The sequence below is a fragment of the Xenopus tropicalis genome, chromosome 1 (assembly GCF_000004195.4).
Source record: "Xenopus tropicalis strain Nigerian chromosome 1, UCB_Xtro_10.0, whole genome shotgun sequence".
NCBI classification, from domain to species: domain Eukaryota; kingdom Metazoa; phylum Chordata; class Amphibia; order Anura; family Pipidae; genus Xenopus; species Xenopus tropicalis.
Genome location: NC_030677.2, coordinates 140043259 through 140063541, shown reverse-complemented (window position 1 = coordinate 140063541; position 20283 = coordinate 140043259). Strand labels below are relative to the sequence as shown.

Genomic DNA, 20283 nt, shown 5'->3' with positions numbered 1-20283 from the left:
AGGCTGCCAGTCTATATAGGGAATATCAAATAACCAATAATGGCCCTTATTTGGTACCCAAGGAACTTTTTTATGTTTGTGTTGCTCTTTAACTCTCTCAATTTTTACATTTGAGTGTAGCTCACAGGTAAAAAAATGTTGGCGATTCCTGATATACAGGTATGGGACCTGTTTTCCACAATGCTTAGGACCTGGGGTTTTCTGGATAAGAGATCTTTCCATAATTTGGATCACCATACTTTGTCTACTAAAAATCATTTAAACATTAAAGTAACACAACTAGATGTTTTGCCTCCAATAAATATTAATTATATCTTAGGAGCAGTACAAGGTACTGTTTTGTTATTACAAATAAATAGATGATAGGAACCTTTACTGCCTCACTTCTTTTGTAGATGTATTTTTTTGCCAATAATAGACAATATTCCTCTCAAGATAAACACCCTGATATGTTGGTGTATCCTAAACTTAATGTGTGAGATTGCATGCCTTCCCTAAAGGTAGTAAGAAATGAGGGGAGACTGAGTGACATAACCATGGTCGAGAGCACAGAGTTCACTTTGGATAGGGACAACCCAAAGAGCAGGGCAGCTAAAGTTTCACAGGTTAACAAACCAGGAAGTCAGAATTACAGCAAAGTGCAATTCAGGACATGAAGAAATTGCCATCATAGTGCCTTGGGCTGCCCTTAGCCCAGCATTGTTTCCAGAATGTGCAATAAATAGCAATAGTTACTTTCACAGGCACTGCATTTAGCATATGTTCCGTGCAGGAGGTTGGTGGGCAGGGTCAGACTGGGGGGTCCCCAGGGGCCCTGCACCACCCCAAGGTGCCTCCTCCAGCCGCACCCCCTGCAGTGCACCCTTACCCCCCCTGTAGGGGCCTCTGTCCGACGTCCTCCCCTGAACGCATACGTGAAAAGCGTTAGGGGAGGACATTGGAGGCCAGAGGAAGCAGCAATAGGGTTGGGTCTGTGCTGCTGGGGCCCACCGGGTATTTTTCTGGTGTCCCGGCGGCCCAGTCCAACTCTGTTGGTGAGGGCAGTGCAAACAAGCTAGGACGTAGAAGTGCTTTGCAGCACTTGTATCTTCATTTCATAGGGATTCATAGACATAACAGGAGCCATATTGCTTTATGAAACTGATTTTACTTGCAATGTTTTCCAAAGCATTAGCTACCCTTTAATGGCTCAAAAAAAAATTTATATGTCTGTTCTTCTTGCCTCAACCTTAAGGGCTCTAGCACACGGGGAGATTAGTCTTTTCAAGGCAACTTTCGCGATTTCAGTGAAATCGCGCCGCTGCGTATGCCATCCCACCGGCGATTTACGTTTTCGCTGGTGGGATGGCATTTCGAGGAGATTAGTCGCCCGCGAACAGGGAGATATGTGGCAGGCGACCGGTGTGCCAGAGCCCTAAATGAAATGTTTTATTATTACTTGCTATTACTACTATTGTTCCATGGATGAAGTCTTGCCATGCTTTGCCCTTTATTCCCCTAACCCCAAGCCTTGTTAAAAAACAATTGCAATTGTGTCAACCAATCTGTAAAACTTAAAGACGCAACAAATAAACCCCCAAAAAATACAGATACAGTGGCTTGCAAAAGTATTCGGCCCCCTTGAACTTTTCCACATTTTGTCACATTACAGCCACAAACATGAATCAATTTTATTGGAATTCCACGTGAAAGACCAATACAAAGTGGTGTACACGTGAGAAGTGGAAGGAAAATCATACATGATTTCAAACATTTTTTACAAATAAATAACTGCAAAGTGGGGTGTGTGTAATTATTCAGCCCCCTTTGGTCTGAGTGCAGTCAGTTGCCCATAGACATTGCCTGATGAGTGCTAATGACTAAATAGAGTGCACCTGTGTGTAATCTAATGTCAGTACAAATACAGCTGCTCTGTGACGGCCTCAAAGGTTGTCTAAGAGAATATTGGGAGCAACAACACCATGAAGTCCAAAGAACACACCAGACAGGTCAGGGATAAAGTTATTGAGAAATTTAAAGCAGGTTTAGGCTACAAAAAGATTCCCAAAGCCTTGAACATCCCACGGAGCACTGTTCAAGCGATCATTCAGAAATGGAAGGAGTATGGCACAACTGTAAACCTACCAAGACAAGGCCGTCCACCTAAACTCACAGGCCGAACAAGGAGAGCGCTGATCAGAAATGCAGCCAAGAGGCCCATGGTGACTCTGGACGAGCTACAGAGATCTACAGCTCAGGTGGGGGAATCTGTCTATAGGACAACTATTAGTCATGCACTGCACAAAGTTGGCCTTTATGGAAGAGTGGCAAGAAGAAAGCCATTGTTAACAGAAAACCATAAGAAGTCCCGTTTGCAGTTTGCCACAAGCCATGTGGGGGACACAGTAAACATGTGGAAGAAGGTGCTCTGGTCAGATGAGACCAAAATGGAACTTTTTGGCCAAAATGCAAAACACTATGTGTGGCGGAAAACTAACACTGCACATCACTCTGAACACACCATCCCCACTGTCACATATGGTGGTGGCAGCATCATGCTCTGGGGGTGCTTCTCTTCAGCAGGGACAGGGAAGCTGGTCAGAGTTGATGGGAAGATGGATGGAGCCAAATACAGGGCAATCTTGGAAGAAAACCTCTTGGAGTCTGCAAAAGACTTGAGACTGGGGCGAAGGTTCACCTTCCAGCAGGACAACGACCCTAAACATAAAGCCAGGGCAACAATGGAATGGTTTAAAACAAAACATATCCATGTGTTAGAATGGCCCAGTCAAAGTCCAGATCTAAATCCAATGGAGAATCTGTGGCAAGATCTGAAAACTGCTGTTCACAAACGCTGTCCATCTAATCTGACTGAGCTGGAGCTGTTTTGCTAAGAAGAATGGGCAAGGATTTCAGTTTTTAGATGTGCAAAGCTGGTAGAGACAGACCCTAAAAGACTGGCAGCTGTAATTGCAGCAAAAGGGGGTTCTACAAAGTATTGACTCAGGGGGCTGAATAATTACGCACACCCCACTTTGCAGTTATTTATTTGTAAAAAATGTTTGGAATCATGTTTGATTTTCCTTCCACTTCTCACGTGTACACCACTTTGTATTGGTCTTTCACGTGGAATTCCAATAAAATTGATTCATGTTTGTGGCTGTAATGTGACAAAATGTGGAAAAGTTCAAGGGGGCCGAATACTTTTGCAAGCCACTGTAGATGCAGGCGTCATTTCATTTTGCTTCAAAGATTCCTATTTCTTTGGAAACAGATAAACTAATGGCATCCTCAAAGGGCATGAAGCATGACTAAGGCAAAGTGAATTTGAAGAGTTTTGTGGTGGTTTAGAGCTGTGATAAGAAGACGAAGAAGAATTGGGGATGGAATGTATTTGATGCTGCAGACTGACGCATTTAACTGCACAGTGTGTGTTTTAAGTGAATGTAAATATTATAGTTTCCTCTTCCTTTCACAGATCCTTGCAATAAAGTATAAAAACTTCTTGCAAGTGACTGTGGTTTAGATATTAGCTCTTCTTTAAAAACAAAAACGTTAAACAGGTTGCTGGATTTTTAATTACACCCCCCACATGGCCCTGTGCTCTGCAGGGCAATCTATTATTCATCTTTCAGACTTTAAGGACTGACTCATGCACTAATTCTTTTTTTTCCTTCTTGTCCACTGCCTCAGGAATTCCCAACCCCCTAACATTAAAAAAGCTCTCACAATCATTCTATTCACAGTTTTTCTACATAGAAACTTCTTCCTAAAGGAAACATTTCAGTAACAATGAGCTGTGCACACCCACAATTTTGAATTACCTTAACTTCTCTTTTATATAGACTGTGAGATGTCCAGGGACCTTATAATACTAGTCTAATTACTTCTCCTTTGTTTAATATTGTTGCACCACCGTGCGTAAAGTATACTGTCCTCCTACTAAAGTGACCTGTATCTACCACTGGTATATTGTAGAAATGTATGTTACAAATTTTAAATGCCACTAATTATTATCTATGTGCATTAGGTTATAATGCCATACACGTGTAAGAAAACACTGTACTGGAGCTCAGACTCTGACACAGGTTCACCAGTACACAAGTGAATTAAGCTGCCCATACACACACTGATATAATTACACAAAACGTTTGCATGGGCTCTGTCCCAATTTTTGTACCATGGTGATTGGATGTTTAGTAGATCAGACAGGTTAGAAAATTTCTGTTGGACAGCGATATCTTTGAATGTATTGCCTATCTGATAATATCCTTGGGTGACCTATGACGTATAAACAAAATGCACACACTCACAGAGGAACTTTATGTACGTTTGTCAGCGTTTCCCACTTTAAAAGCCATTGCTTACTCCCAACAAAATTGCTTTCTCTTCTTCTTCTTTTCCTGATGTGCAGTTGCTTTTGCCTTTTACTTTTTGTGCGGTTACTATTGCATGTGCTGCTCTGTATTTGCCATTCATATATACTGGACACATTTTAAGACAGAAAACAAAATCTGTTTTTTAAAGGAGACATATCCTATAAAAATTATGAATGTGCCAGTGAATTATACCCCTTTAGATATTGAAGGATTGTGCTTAAAAATGTTGTGTTTCGAACTGATTTTTTGAGAATTCACCCAAAACCCCACTAGCCCCGCCCATCTGTTCCACTTCCTGCTGGCTGAATTTTCTGGATGTGCAGGGAAGCCGGCCGCCCCTCAGTACAGGCAATGTAGGATAGGAACCAATCAGCAGCTAGGCTGACCTGATAGGGAACTGAAGTCTGTCTTTGCTTGTGTGACTGCAGGGCTGTGATTGGCTTTCCCCTTTCTACTGTGCTTCTGGCTGGGACCATTAGGACACGCCCACTCTTCATTTCACACACCGACAGAGAAGCGAGAGGATCTATAGGGAGCTCCAATAAAGGGGCCATTGTTACAGATATGATTAATGTTTAGCACAAAGTGAAACCAGCACCGTATATTATTCATAATTGCCTACAAAATTAGGGTTTCCCCCATTTATCTAATATGTCTCCTTTAAAATAGAAACTGACTTGATTGTAGCATGTTCGTACTATTCGTACTATTCCTTTAAGCAAGAACGTCATTCCTGGGATGAAAGTTTCCATACGTCACTACCGTTTATGGGACGTAACTTTTGTATAATTGTTGTCTGTCAATTAATGGCCAGAACATTGTCCAATTTGTTTTTCCCACTTTAATCTGAATGTTAGGTTTAGACCATTGCATTAAAGGATATGAACGATATCCGAATGTCGGCATACAATGACTAAAATCTAAACGTGTATACAACTTTACCCATTTCCCAAATTCACGGGGCACATGAAAAATCCCTTCACTCCAGCATTTTAATAAGACATTACTTTTTAAAATTGGGTTTCTATTTCATATAGTTTAATTTAAATTGGCAGCAAAATACAGTATAAGATAATGTATTGGACGGACATAATATTTTTTATCCTCATATTTATATTTGTACATTTAAGGCAGAAATGCCATATGCTGTAAGTGGCCTACAAAGAATTGTGTACTATATATATATTTTTTTCACACCAATGAGAACCTAATTGTTCCATTCATTTTGAATGAGGCTGAAAAATGTAAATACTTTAATGAACTGGGAAGTTGTTTTAAGATATTCCCATTGACTTCTATAGAACCTTGCCAGTTTTTACTTGCCAAATTATTTCTGGCATCATTTAATATATCCCAACTAGTCAAGGTTTTAAAAAATACTCTCGAACTGAAAAAAATGTTACCTTGATTTTTGATAAACCTTTCCCTGCTCTATCAGATTGTAAAAAAGGTCTCCCAGTATCTTAACTTTGTCTGCTTTTTTTCCAACAGGTATATCCCATTAGCCTTAGAGGCTTATTTATCAAAATTTCAATTTGTGAATTTTATCAGTTTTTTTTTCAGTTTGAATAAAATCGACATTTTACCAAACTTGAATGTTGGTTTATTTATTTAAAAATTAGAATTAAAAAATTTGATTGAATTAAACCTTGAAAACAATTCGAATGCATCACATTTGCATTCTTTCATGATTTTTAATTGGTCAAACTCTCAAAAAATCCCATTGACTTCTACATGCAGGGCTGGAACTAGGATTAGGCAGAAGGGGCACCTGCCTAGGGCACAAAGATGGGGGGTGTCAGGCAGGAACCTCTCTTGCCTACCCCTATTACTCGCTTCCTTGTCAATGTCCCCGCCACTGCAGGGACAATGACTCCTCACCCTGCGAAGGCAATGCGCACGTGTGCACGAGAGTGCACGAGAGTGCACACACGTGAAGGGGGGGGAAGTTGCAGGGGCGAAGTGGTTGACCAGGTTGCCTAGGCTTGGCCCACCCCTGTCTACATGAACTCGCAAGCTTTTACATGCCAAAGTTTTACATTTACGTTTTTTACATATTTTTACTTAATAGGTATTGAACATTTGAGTTTTGGAAGACCTAATTTGAATTCATGAGTTTTAGCTAAAAAAATGGAATTGCGGGAAAAGTTTGAATTTGGTATATTATTAAATCAGCCCATAAGAGTATATAACACTATTAGTATTAGCCTGCATATGATCAGATGTTTTTTGTCTCACAAAAATAATTCAGTGCCTGCTGGCAGTTATTTGGCACCCCTAAAAACAATGCATACCACTACGCTATAGTATACAGAGTAAGATGTAGTTAAATAAAGAGTTCATTTCAACGACTGGCTTTTTTATTAGGTGCAGAAAATGCACAGATGGAACAGGGGACTGGTCACAGACTGTGGTCACATACTGAAATCTGGCTAGAGGAAATACTCTTCACACTGTGACACAGTCTTAGGTAAAAACCTCCTACATGACCCAATCTAGTCACAGGTAAAGATTTCCAAGTGTGAGCTGGCAGAAGTGAGAACTCCAGTCCTTCCTTGGGTTGAAGAGTCAGGCTGAAGAGGGCAGGTTCTTTGCATCTCTTTCTTTGGGTTCTAGAAAAATATTAAAATATATATATAGTAAAATATACATAAGCCTTTGTATATTAATTGTACCATTGCCTGTATGACTATGGTCATACAAAAATGGTCATAAAAAATACAGATAAGAAGCGGTTATTTAATCTGGACAGGCTTTGTTTAGTTCACTTCTTGGTTATTATCTCTTATGTATGCAGCAGACAGTATTTGGTGGTATAGGACTTATAAACTTAAAGCCTAAAGGTGGCCATACATGTAGCAATTCTGATCTTTAAAGATTGTTCATTTCCCCCACTAACGTTCAGGGCTGAATCATCAGATGTGGAGATAGAAACAATATGAATTCTACCTCCACCTGCCGATTCAGCCCTGAACGGAGATTCTGTTTGGGCGCCTACAATGACGGCTTATCAAAATCTTTTAACCCGCCTGATCACCGAGATGACCGATATCCGCAGCCTTTGCGATATCGGTCAGTTGAAAAACATGAAGTCACTGAATGAAAGCTGATCTGTTGTTGGCTCTGCCCACTTTTTCTAACCTTGGACCACAGTTATATAGTAAAAACCACTGTGCAAAGTTTGGGGACCCTGGTTTTAATAGTGCCTGGATGGCAGCAATTTAAATTTCCCCACTGAAAGTCAACAAGTGACATCTGATTGGCGGTTGGTGGCCCCGCCCACTTTTTCTAACCTGGAACTGGAGTTACCCAGTGACTAACTCTGCAAAGTTTAGGGACCCTAGGATTAATAATTAAAGAATGGCAGCAGTTTAAACTTAAACCAATAAGGTTCAATGGATGAAATCTGATTGGTTGTTGGTGGCCCCACCCACTTTTTCTAATTTTGAATGGCAAATACCCAGTGACTAACTTTAACAACCCTTGAATTAATACTTAAATAATGGCATCAGTTTAAATATAAACCAATAAAATGTAATGGGTGGAATTGGATTGGCTGTTGGGGACTTTTTCTAACCCAGGATATGTAGTCAGCCAGTGACTGACTGTGCAAAGCTTGGGAACCCTGACATAAATAGTGTGAGAAAGGCAACATTTTAAATCCTGGATGGGATCGCTTAGAAAAGTACAAGCAACCTGCTCCGTTATAGGGAGAAGAAGTGTGGAAAGTTTTGGTGTACCTCTAAAACTGTAGGAGGAGTAGCGTTTAGAAAATGGGGGCGCTAAGAATAATAACAAGAAAAACGTAAGAATAAGGTGAAGATTTTCAACCCAACATAATAATAATAAATAAAAAATGGAATCAGAAGATAGCCAGCCTGGGTAAAGCAGTAACTGTGGGGTGGGGTTCCAGAAAGCAGAGACCGGCACAGAATAAACCCTAAGTCTGCAGTATAATTTAAAAAGATATATATATATATTTATTTATATAAAATAGTCCATAGGGTGCACACCATTAGCAGCAACAAAACCTGAGTGCTAGTACAAAAATAATACACTAGAACAAGGACAGAACTCCTAGGATTTAAAGAATTGTGAACAAAATAAAAAAAATGCAAAAATAGAAAGGTTTATATAAACCTTTAACATTGTAATTCTTTAATTACTAGGAGTCCTTGTTCCAGTATATATACTGCAAATCAATAATGGTTTTTGCTTTTATTCACAATCTGTGCTTTATGTTTTATCTTTAGTTTACTGTAGTATCACTCTGTGATTTTATAGTGCTGTCCACCTATAGCGACCTGCTGCTTCCTCCGTCCCGTCCTTCTGTTTCCCGGCTCCCCAGTGCATTCTTTTATATGGTTGCGCCCCGTGTGTGCTGACACTGTGCGCACGCACGGGGCGCAACCAATCAGGGCCCGTCATTCTTTTAAGGGGGCCGGAGACGGCGGGCCGGATTGAAAGGGCTGACGGGCCGGATGTGGCCCGCGGGCCGTAGTTTGCCCACTCCTGACCTATAGGATAAGTAAAGCTGTGTCTGTTTTGTGTTTCTGTGTGTTTTTTGTTTAATGTGTTTTTATGCTTTTTCTTAATTTTAGTAAGCGTATATGAACTAATCATTGTTTTTGTATCACTCGGACTCACCAGCAGTGTGACGGAGTCCATGAAGAATGGTACTATCACTCTGAGGCATCTTCTGTTCAATAGGCATTCCACCTGTGTTGGTCATGGAGACAAAAACATTAAGTGGTAAGTGTCTGGAATCGTTAAGTCCCGCAAATCAGGTTTCAGATGCAGTGCTCATAAATAATTTAACATATTTGTGGAAAAGGTTCAGGTTCTCCTTACCCAAATTGTTGCCTTGATAACTCACTGAAAGAAATGATTATACAACAGCAACCACAACAGTCATTTTCACTATAGCATGGGAATTATTTATTAACATTGGAGACAAACATCACCAGTGATGTTGGCCATAGCAACCAATCAGCAATTAGATTTAAACAGTCACCTACAAAAGACCTGATTGCTATGGGCAACATCACCAATGATGTTTGTCTCTCATGTTAATAAATACACCCCTTAGTCTTTTGTCAAACTATCTCACCTACCAATTTCCTTAGCCTAGTGTAAATATGTTCCAAAATCCCCCCAACAGATATCTGGTATATAAACAACCTTAAATAAAGAACCTTCTTAAAGGGGTTGTTCACCTTAAGGGCTCTGGCACATGGGGAGATTAGTCGCCCGCGACAAATCTCCCTGTTCGCGGGCAACTAATCTCCCCGGATTGCCATCCCACGGGCAAAAATGTAAGTCGTTTGCCAACCCCTCCCCACTCACCTACTCCTCTCTCTTGGCAGCCAGGGCAACCTTAGACAGGGAATCCACAGCAATAACTACAAAAGCCCTCCTGTACAGCTCCCAGCGAATATACGACCAGGGAGACAAGAACAGCAAATTATTGGCGTTCTTTGCCAGGACTCAAAACCCTACCACAGCTATCCCTAGAATCCAAAATTCCGAAGGGAAACTGTTAAGTGACCCCAGGGAAATCGCCACCACCTTTGCCAAATTTTACCAGAAACTATATGAGTCCACAGCCTCACACACAACCCCACAACAACTCCTGCAGTTTCTAGATAATATCCCTATCCCCTCCCTCCCCCCAGCAGAGCGAGCCTGGCTTAACCTCCCCATAACACCAGCTGAGATACAACTTGCTATACAGGCCCTACCCTCCAACAAAACACCTGGTCTGGATGGGTTGCCCCCAGACTGGTATAAAGGGCTGGCAGACATAATACCCCCGCACCTTTTAGTCACGCTCCAAGATGCATGGGACACAGGAACCCTACCGCCATCCTTTACAGAAGCCCTAATTGTGGTCATCCCCAAATCTGGCAGGGATCCTACATTATGCGGCTCTTACCGCCCAATATCCCTAATAAACACCGACGCCAAAATACTGGCAAAAGTCCTGGCGAACAGATTAACAAAAGTAGTGGAGGATCTGGTCCACCCCGACCAATCCGGTTTCATGCCGGGCAGAGCGACAGATATCAATCTACGTCGTCTATTTACAAACTTACAGACCCCCCACAGGGAAACCGGGTCGAGGGTCATAGCCTCCCTAGACTCGGAGAAAGCATTTGATTCTGTTGAATGGCCCTACCTATGGGAGGTCCTTAAAAGATTTGGCCTGGGACAGCAGTTCATCAAATGGGTCCAACTGCTATACCAAAACCCCACAGCCAAAATCAGAGTCAACGGCATTACCTCAGAACCCATTACCCTCTCTAGAGGCACTCGCCAAGGCTGCCCCCTCTCCCCTACCCTATTCGCTCTCGCCATTGAACCATTGGCCATACTTATACGGAACTCTCCCAGCATACAAGGCCTCACATATGGCAATATATCTGAGAAGGTATCATTGTTTGCGGATGATATCCTGGTATACTTAGCCAACCCCGCCCAATCGCTCCCAGCACTTCTCCTAGAAATCCAGAAATTTGGCAAATTCTCAGGTCTCAAAATAAACTGGGACAAATCCCAAGTATATGCCTTAGACCAAACACCGGCAATCCCGCTCCCAACCGGTATGGAATTACAATGGGTCCAGTCCTTCAAATATCTGGGAATCCATGTACACTCCGATCCCACACAATTCATCAAGCTCAATCTTGACCCACTGATGGACCACATGGCCCAGACGCTGAAAGCATGGGTAAAATTACCACTTACACTCTGGGTGCGTATCAATCTACTGAAAATGGTCTTTCTCCCCAAACTCCTATATATATTCCACGCCACACCATACCCCCTCCCACGCTCACTATTCCGCAAACTTAACACCCTAATAATACCATATGTATGGGCAAACAAAACACCGCGTATCTCCTGGCAACGCCTAGCAGCACCACTGCAACAAGGAGGCCTGGCCCTCCCACACTTTTTCCTTTACTACCTGGCTTCCCAGATATCATATTTACAATGGCAGTTCTGCCCCAACCCGTACAACCCCAACATGGCCCTACACGCCTCCCTCCTTAACTCCATGGAGGGTCTGGGCAACTTCCCCTACAGACATTTTACTGACGGAGGTGCTCTACCCGACTCACTCAAAACCCCTCACAAAGCTTGGGCAGTGGCACTCAAACTCCTAGGCCACCCACTCCCACATTTATCTCCCCACATGGCCCTATGGGGTAACTCCCTACTCCCCCACCTCAAGAACCTACCTGACTTTATAATCTGGCCCAAACTAGGGATCAAAAAACTATGCGACTTAGTCCAAGGTGCACAATTCCCTTCACACCAAGAACTGCGAAGGAAAGCACCCCAAGTGCACCTACATCTATTTAGATACTTACAGCTCAGGCACGCCTTTCAGGCGCAGTTCCAAACCCTAACCCCAACCCTGGTCTCACTGGACCTGGAAGCAACACTATACCAACCCCAAACCAAAAAGCTTCTATCCAGAATATATACCCACCTTCTGGCAACTAATGTCAAACCCTTCGAACGTGCATACAACCTGTGGACTGCCGCTATTCCCAGCTTAACACTAGAGCACTGGGAGGAAACAACAGAAACCTGTTATGAATTCCTTATCTCCATACGGGACAGGTTGATCCAATACAAGGTCCTGCACCAACTATACATTACACCCACAAAACTCCACCGGTTCGGCAAAGCGCCTGACGATTGCTGCCCCAGGTGCAAATCCCCCCGAGCGGACTTTATTCACCTAATTTGGAGCTGCCCCCCCATAGCGCCCATCTCAACAGTGCTAGCGCTACCCAATGTCATCAATCCCACAACCTGTCTCCTAGGCACGGTGGAGGATATGCTCCCCACCAATGCAGCCAGAATAAGATTTAGATCCCTTACATTCTACGCCAAAAAAGCAATTATAATGAGATGGATGGGCAACAGTGTACCTACGCTCGAACTCTGGCAACAACTCATTAACGCCGCCCTACCCCTTATAAAACTTACCTATGAGACCAGGGGGGCACACGGGAAATTTGAAAAAATCTGGGCCACGTGGTATGAATCAAATGGGTCCCTCACCCCCTAAAAGAACTGCGTCCGTATCAACACTATGCAACAAAACTGTATTCATGATAACAAATCTGTATAACTAACTTGTACTGTGTAAAGTAACCATGTACCAACCACTCATATTCACATATGTAACCTGTTTGTTTATGTTAACATTTTATTTCACTATCAATTAAAAGAAAAATAAACCTTTAAAAAAAAAAAAAAATGTAAGTCGCCGGTGGGATGGCACACGCTGCGCAGGCGATTTCGGCAAATCGGCGAAAATGCCTTGTGAGGCAACTTCGGCGATTTGCTGAAATTGCCTGCACAGCGTATGCCATCCCACCGGTGACTTACATTTTCCCCGGTGGGAAATTAGTCACCCGTGACAAGGGAAATTTGTCGCAGGCGACTAATCTCCCCGTGTGCCAGAGCCCTAACACAACATACACAAAAAAATGTGCAGCTGAAGAAATATTCATCTCAGAATCATCCCTATTTAATTTACCCCAAGATATTAAGAGCCACCATAAAGAATTATCCCCATGTCTCTGCAAACAATATTACGGGTCTTATTTACACTGGGCAAATTTGTACATAGGCAGTAAACCAAAAAGGTACACATTTCATTGGTTGCCAAGGGTTTCTGCCCTGGAAATTTATCCAGGGTTTAGAAATGAGCCCCTATGTGTCTACACACACACATATATATTATAAATTATAAAGGTTAGATTCTAACCTAAGCAATGATATCTGTGCACCGATTGCTTTATAAAGTGTTTCGTCATAGTAAAATCTCTTTGTTAGGAACAGTGATTCTGAAGTAGAAGGTGTGAGCTATTGATATCTCACTTTATAGCAGCTTGTAACCTTTTTCTTTCTTTGTTCCCTTCTGAACTTGCATGGCCTAGCAAAAAAATTCTTATCCCTGGAACCATAGTAAATGTCTGGTTGAGCAAGGCCAACTAATATCACCTTTACCTCTCAATATACAATGTCTGACATAAAATTTAGTTTTAGCTCCTGCAACCTGCTTGTTAGTGCATTAAAGTTCTAAATTCAAGGACTGCTTAGACTATTATTGACTGTTGACTACTAAGTCTTCTTTTATTTATTTGGATGAATGTGCAGACCCAGTGTTGGCCTTAGGGTAAATATACTAATGAAAAGCTGTGTCAAAAACAGTAGTCCTTTTATTTACTTTTGTGAAAGCTGATTCATGCAACAACATAACTTCCAGCTCCCTAAATCTACTGCCTGCCTGTCCACCAAAGCCATAGAAGCACTGAGGGGCTCACCAGGTGGTAGTGGCTCTGCTGAGTCACATGACTGCATCCTGCGAGATCGCTGTGGCTTAAGAGGGGGTTTTCTGACTGGCGGAGCACCATCTGTGCATAGAGGAATGTATAAATTAAGAAACTGGCATGAGATCAGGAGGAAAATTAGCAATGTATTGACACTGCAATATATAAATTGCAATTATGATAAAATGTTGGTGGATGCAGAGCATAATGCATAAAAGATAATTTATGATAAATACTGCAATGTGAGAGGGCTAATTGGGAGTGAGATTGAGGTACAAAGAGAGCGAGAGATAGAGGAACAAAGTGCAAAAACATAAGAATGAATAAATGCACAAAGGGACAGAGAACTTGAAGGGGCAAACAAGATACACTTGGGGATGGGGTAAGGAGGTATATTGGTGTGAAATAAAGAAGGTACAGTTTATGGTGGTCTTTTCAATGATCACTGGGCTGTTCCCACCTCCCCCTGGGGGGGCCGCCTCTTTCACAGATTCCCTGTTTCGTGGTCTGGGCACTGGGATTTCCTTCCTGGTCTCTTCAGGACATTCAGTGTCACCATGCCCCCCTCCACAGGACACTTTCCTACCTCGTGGGGCAGCGACTGGCCTCGGCTCTGCAGGAGGGGGGCAGGAAACAAGATCTCTCTGAAAAGAGAATGGGGAGATGTGCTATGAATGGCATGTAACATTTTATATCTATTTATAGCTAAGAACATTGTTCTCTAGTATGTATGATAAGGAGTTGCCCCAGCTCTGGGACCATGGATTTTATTTGATTAGTTGCCTATGATAGATCTCTACTACCGTGGGTGATTAATCTCTCCTAAATGCTTTTCTACCGGCAACAGGGGATCGATTGTGGGTGACTCTGCATGGGACTTCAGCCCACCTCCTAGAACAGTTGGCAGCTCATAGGCCATGAAAACCCTTTGAAGGGCCACACCTAATTGTGTATTTCCATTTGGAAAACCCAGTCTCAAAGCATGTTTCATAGAGTTTCTTTCTCTGCACCTATGTGGTTTTCATATCTATCTCACACCTTTTTACTGCTTCATTGAATATTCCCTTATTTTTCCACCAGCCAATAATAACTGTGTATATAGGCATATTTGCATCCACCTGGTTTCAAAGCCTGCTATGCAAATTTTAAGTTTAGGGTATGGAGAATACACATTCTTGGAGACGGAACGGAGGCACAGTCATCTGCAGTAAATATAGTTACTATTTTACTGCGTATAGTTCAGCTATTGGTTTTCCACTTCTTTATAACTTCTTCCTGCAATGATATACTTCCTAAGGCCCATTAGCATTTACAGAACCAAAAAGAAGCAATATGTGCATGCCAAATGCTCTTTATGTAAGAGTTCTAATTGTTATAAACCTATTGTAAGAAGCAAAACAGGTGTCAGTAATTTAAACCTTTGTAGCTCTGTTGTTACCTCTTCTCTTGATAATTTCTTCTGATTGCTTCTGTCTCCATTGGATTTAGAAGGCTGTCTGTCCTCAAACGTAGCACCCTCCTCTGAGAGACACAGAGAGAGCGAGAGACAAAGAAAGGAAAAGGGAGGGACAGAACAGAGACAGAAAGAGTAAAGGGAAAGAACAGAGACAGACTCTGACAAATACACAGAAGGATGACTAAAAAGATACTCAAGAGAATAACAGGGAGAAGGAAAGCCTGGCAACCAGAGCAGTGATATAGGATGAATTGCTGACTGATGGCAAAGGAAGCCTGAAGATGAACTGTTATGGATGCAATGCATGAGAGCAGGCTGAATAAATACTTACCCCCATCTCCAGATGAACGCCGCCTATCCTCAGGAACGCAGTTGGTTCCCCCCAATGTATCCATCTGTAAAGTATTTGAATATGTATATATAATTTTTAGCATAGCATTTTATCTTTTTATATAAACACATTCAGCATTACAATTTCTTCCCACATACTTCACATACCTCCCGCCACATACGGACACTGTCCATCCCAGGGAGTGGGACGCCACCAGGCAGAGGGACTCCTCGCACCCTTGCAGGCTGCACTTCATTTACAGTCTGCTCGCAAGACTGAAAAAAAAATACATAGGTCTATATATTTCTATACCTTTTTCCCTACTTTTCCATGTGTACTTTCTTTTTGCTCTGTTTTCTGTAACATCTGTTTGATTTAACAATTATCTTTGTATTTCTGTATTTAGTATATCTTTCTCAGGTTTACTTATACTGCATTGCTCACACCCACACTAACCGGAGTTCCTCGACCAGGCAGTCCTCTAACTGCTCCCATATAAGGTCCTTCTATTCCATTGCTGGTTGGAGTTCCATTAGTCATTTGGATTCCTTCCAGCTTTAGGTGGTCTACATTTCCCTCAGGCCCTGGGGAAGATGGGGGAGCTGCTCTTCCTCGCTCACGTTTTGGGGTCCTACTTCTGCGGAAATGAAAGAGACTCCTGCGACGTCTTTTTGGTGGGCCTTCTGAATCACCTGGTGGGGCTGAGGAGACACTTTGTGGCAAACAAGAAAAGAAGGGAGAGAACACAAGTGTCATATTAAAGTGCATGAAACATCAATAATGAAGGCTGATTAGTTGCAAATCAAAAGGTGAAGAAGAAACCTGTGAGATTGTGTCAGCACTGTGCGATGGAAGAAATCCTCTAGTCCTTCATCAAGTGCTGCATCTGGCCTCTCTAAATCAGATGCTGGACCTCGACCCTAAGTGTTGAAAAAAAATTGATCACATCATCTTAACAGAAACACCTCCTTCTGTCTCATGTGTAAAACTAACCTTGCTCCCTCCTGGGGCTCGCCTGGACTGCTGTTTGGGTCGATCCCGGGTCTGATGCTGAAGTTTACTTCCTTCTGTGGGGAGCTCAGATAGACCTTCCAGAGACACACTAAGGGAGCGTGACAATTGACTGCTGGCAGATGAGGATAGTGCAGGTGGTGAACTAAGGTCACGTGATCCTGGAGAACCTAAATCTAGGGTCCTGGGGCTTAACTCCTGGTCACTGGCACCTAGAGGATAGTTGTGAGAGCATGAATATAACATTCTGCAGAAATGTTAATATTAATATTTAGAATAATGACACAGAATACAAACATGGAAATATTCAATAAGAACAGCAATACACTGCCAATGGTATTGACATTTCACTGGAAAATTGTGAACAAATTGTATTGTATTTATTTTGCCCACATTTCATAACTGTATAATGTGTAACTTCCAGTGATCATTCACTCCCTTTGATTAGCTCAAATTAGCTGGATCCACAACAATTAGATAAGTAGTTAAAATAAGCAAATCTACATGGTGGTTTGCATTAACTGCACTGGCCTCAGATGCCCGTGCATTTGACCAATATTTGTCTGTATTTAATCAGTAAAGAACAATGAAAATAACATAGAATGTCTACTGCTTCTGACTTTGTAGTGCTAACTGTAGTGCAAATAAATGCTGATCAGATATGTAACCACAGAGCTTACGTGTGTTAACAACCCTTGTCCAATAAGGATTTCATTATATTGTTAACGAGGTCTACCCAGTTGGAAGACCTCACAACCAGATGTGGCTCTCTATAAGACCAAGAACTCCATACATAAGATGTTGGCTTTATATTCTAATTCTATCCTGGAACATGGAGTGTATTATGTATTTTGCCCACTACACAGACACTGTTGTAAAACATTACTTTCTGGGTTTCTATATATCAACCATTAGTGTTAATATTCCATGTAAATCCATTAATTCAATTAGGATGTACTGGAGGGAATTTCTTTCTACAACATTGGAGCAATTTAAAGGAGAAGGAAAGTAGTAAAAACTAAAGGTGGCCATACACGTGGCGATCTGACGATGTTTCGTACGACCATCGGTCGCACGAAACATCGTAAGATCCGCCACACACCATTCAGGGCTGAATTGGCAGGTAAGGAGGTAGAAACAATAGGATTTCTACCTCCTTCTGCCGATTCAGCTCTGAAGGGAGAATTTTGGTCAGGCGCCTTCTATGGCGCCCGATCAAAATTTTCAAACTGGTCCGATCAGCGAGTCGTCCGATATCAGCAGCTTCCTGCGATATCGGTCGACTCGCCGACATGCCATACACGCACCGATTATCGTACGAAACGAGGTTTCGTACGATAATATCGGTGCGTGTATGGCCACCTTAAGTAAGCTTTATCAGAAAGGTCTGATAGCCATAAGCACTCACAGAAATGCTGCACTCTATGAAAAGAAACAGGATTTCTTGTCTCCATTTTTTCCTGTGCCAGAGTCTTCGCAGCTCTCTCCTCTCTCCTGCTCCCCACTCCCTCAAGAATGCTAAGAACTCCCTCCCTCCCTTAGGAATGTGGATCTGAGCCATACAGGAGGAAGCTTCCTCATAGTCTTACAAACTGGGCATGTACAGGGGTTTTGGTCTTGGTGCAGGAGCATGCCATTATGGGAATTTTCTTTACAGAGCTCAGCGTTTTTTTTTTCCCTATGACGCTTCTGATCATCTGAACAGGAGTAATATGGGGAGACTTAAGGGCACTATTGAGAGAACTGTAGGTATGCCTTATTAGCCTTTCCTTCTCCTTTAAACACTAGTGTGATTTACTCCTAATACGACAAATATTTCTAAATACTACAGCTTGCATAGTGCTTAATATTTTCCCTTTATACAACCTACTGTATTGTGCCAAATTATAAGATAGAGTGACAAAGAGGAAGGGACAATTAAAGGCAATGACACTCAGAGCAGTGCAGTTTATGGCTACAACTTTTCCCAAAAAAGTAATAGTGATAAAAGGCTGGGAACTGGCTATGAGTCATTTTCAAGTGACTACACTGGGAAGTGCCTTAAGTAGTATGTTGCAAGGACTATTGACTGAAAGTGCAAAGTGATCCATTCGCAATAGGCCTGAAAATTAGAGCAATGTGCATAGTACTGCTTTAGTAAAAGTAAGAAATGAGAGGAAAAAGGAATTGGTTATTTGAAAAGTATGGAATGGTACCTTTAGGAGTAATGAGGGAGATGCCTAGAGAGGGGATACAAGGAAAGATGATGACTGAATGAAACAGAGGAATGCATATGTAGCAGTAGCAGAAAAGCTATGGAAATAGCAGTATTTAAAGTACATTTAAGAGCAGTTAAAGCAAAGGGGCATTTTTGGAATCTCACTGATGAATGCAGAGACTGGTCGGATTTTCCTTCCTTGAAGACGCTTCTTTATCACCATGGTATCCTGTGGAGAGATAAAAAAAAGCTAAATTTCATCTTCATTGGGAATATATTTGCATATATTAGGTTAGGGGAACAGTCTTGTTCCTTACAATGCTGGAGTATATCTCTCCTTCATGGTTTTCTTGCTTATTTCTTGGTGGAGTTTGGGGCAGATATCCCAGAATTCTCTGCTCCTCCTCCATCAGGATTTGCAACTGGGATCTGTGACGGGACTAACAAATTAGGAACGAAAAGAGAAAAAACATCTTATCAAATTACAAATATTGTTCTTGATAACCCTAACCCCATCTGAATCAGACTTTCCTGCCGGGGCTTTTCCCACCCCCCAACCTCCCACCACCAACACCCCACAATTACTACTTCAGTATTGCTCACCCAGCTTTAATTTTAGGATAAATTAAGGAAACACCGTCTATGTAAGCATGACACATTCCACCTACAATGGCTCCTTTTAAGGAAAAACTTATTAAAAAATGATTGTTCACTCAGACTTTACAGGCAGTAACATGTGTATTTGATGCATTCAGTATATTTACTGATTTACTGGACCTTCAATTAGCTCATTTTAGCAAGCGAAATAAACAGGATAACTAACAGATGCTTAACAATAAAATAGTAAAGGCACATTACAAATAATTTTAATTGCTTTTATATTTTGTTTAATGTTTAATGTTTAATTTTTAATTAAAAGTTTAAAGGCACAGTATTCTGCCTTGTTCAGCATTAATTCAATGAACAGGGCATGTGCTGAACATGCTTTTTGCCTAGTCTTTTAATCATGAAAAAAATATGGTTTCCGTTATTTCTTGAACTAAATAGGGCAAGCAGGGAAAGTGAGCTACTCCATGTTTGTTTTTGTGAACGTGAAGTGCCTTGGTATTATAATTGTGCACAATCACAAATATATGAGTAGTATCTCACACTAGTTACCAGTTTTCTGTGTGTTCTCTGCATTTCCTGTAGAACCTGCTCCAGAACAGAATTACTGAGGCGAGTCATGAGGGAAAGTTGTGCAGCCCTACAAAAAGAACATACCAGTGTAAAATATCTTTTCACGGCGCCCCCCCCAATCCCTGCTAACAACATGCAAAGTGTTTGGGTGGCCTTTGCCATCTTTCACCAGGTTTAATTGAAACTGATTCGTGGTCTGAAAATCTGGGCCCACCACTACCAGCAGTGACAGGAGGTTGTCATATAACTTACTAACAGATAACAGAAGTTAACTGGTTTTGCCAGTTGAGAAACCAATAGGTGTGACATCAGCCTTATTTTATTCATATAAACTACTGCAATATAATATTTAGTGTTTTAATGTGTTTTGTTACTTAAAGGGGAGGTACACCTTT

The 20283-nt window shown here is 41.7% G+C and overlaps 1 protein-coding gene across 8 annotated transcripts in view; it reads right to left on the bottom strand.

Moving 5' to 3' along the window:
- Positions 1 to 6696: 6696 nt before the first annotated feature.
- carmil3 (capping protein regulator and myosin 1 linker 3) overlaps positions 6697 to 20283 on the bottom strand; it is a 55797-nt gene continuing 42210 nt past the window's right edge. For 3 of the 8 annotated variants that reach the window (XM_012956699.3, XM_031895883.1, XM_031895897.1), the window contains 13 exons: positions 19868 to 19955; positions 19027 to 19149; positions 18875 to 18938; positions 16495 to 16724; positions 16324 to 16421; positions 15958 to 16213; positions 15669 to 15776; positions 15502 to 15565; positions 15153 to 15235; positions 14133 to 14358; positions 13709 to 13798; positions 9006 to 9077; positions 6697 to 6970 (listed from right to left, as the gene is read on the bottom strand). In XM_012956699.3, the coding sequence (XP_012812153.2) occupies positions 6927 to 6970; positions 9006 to 9077; positions 13709 to 13798; positions 14133 to 14358; positions 15153 to 15235; positions 15502 to 15565; positions 15669 to 15776; positions 15958 to 16213; positions 16324 to 16421; positions 16495 to 16724; positions 18875 to 18938; positions 19027 to 19149; positions 19868 to 19955 (1546 nt within the window). In that variant the 3' untranslated portion in view covers positions 6697 to 6926. 8 annotated transcript variants of the gene reach the window in all.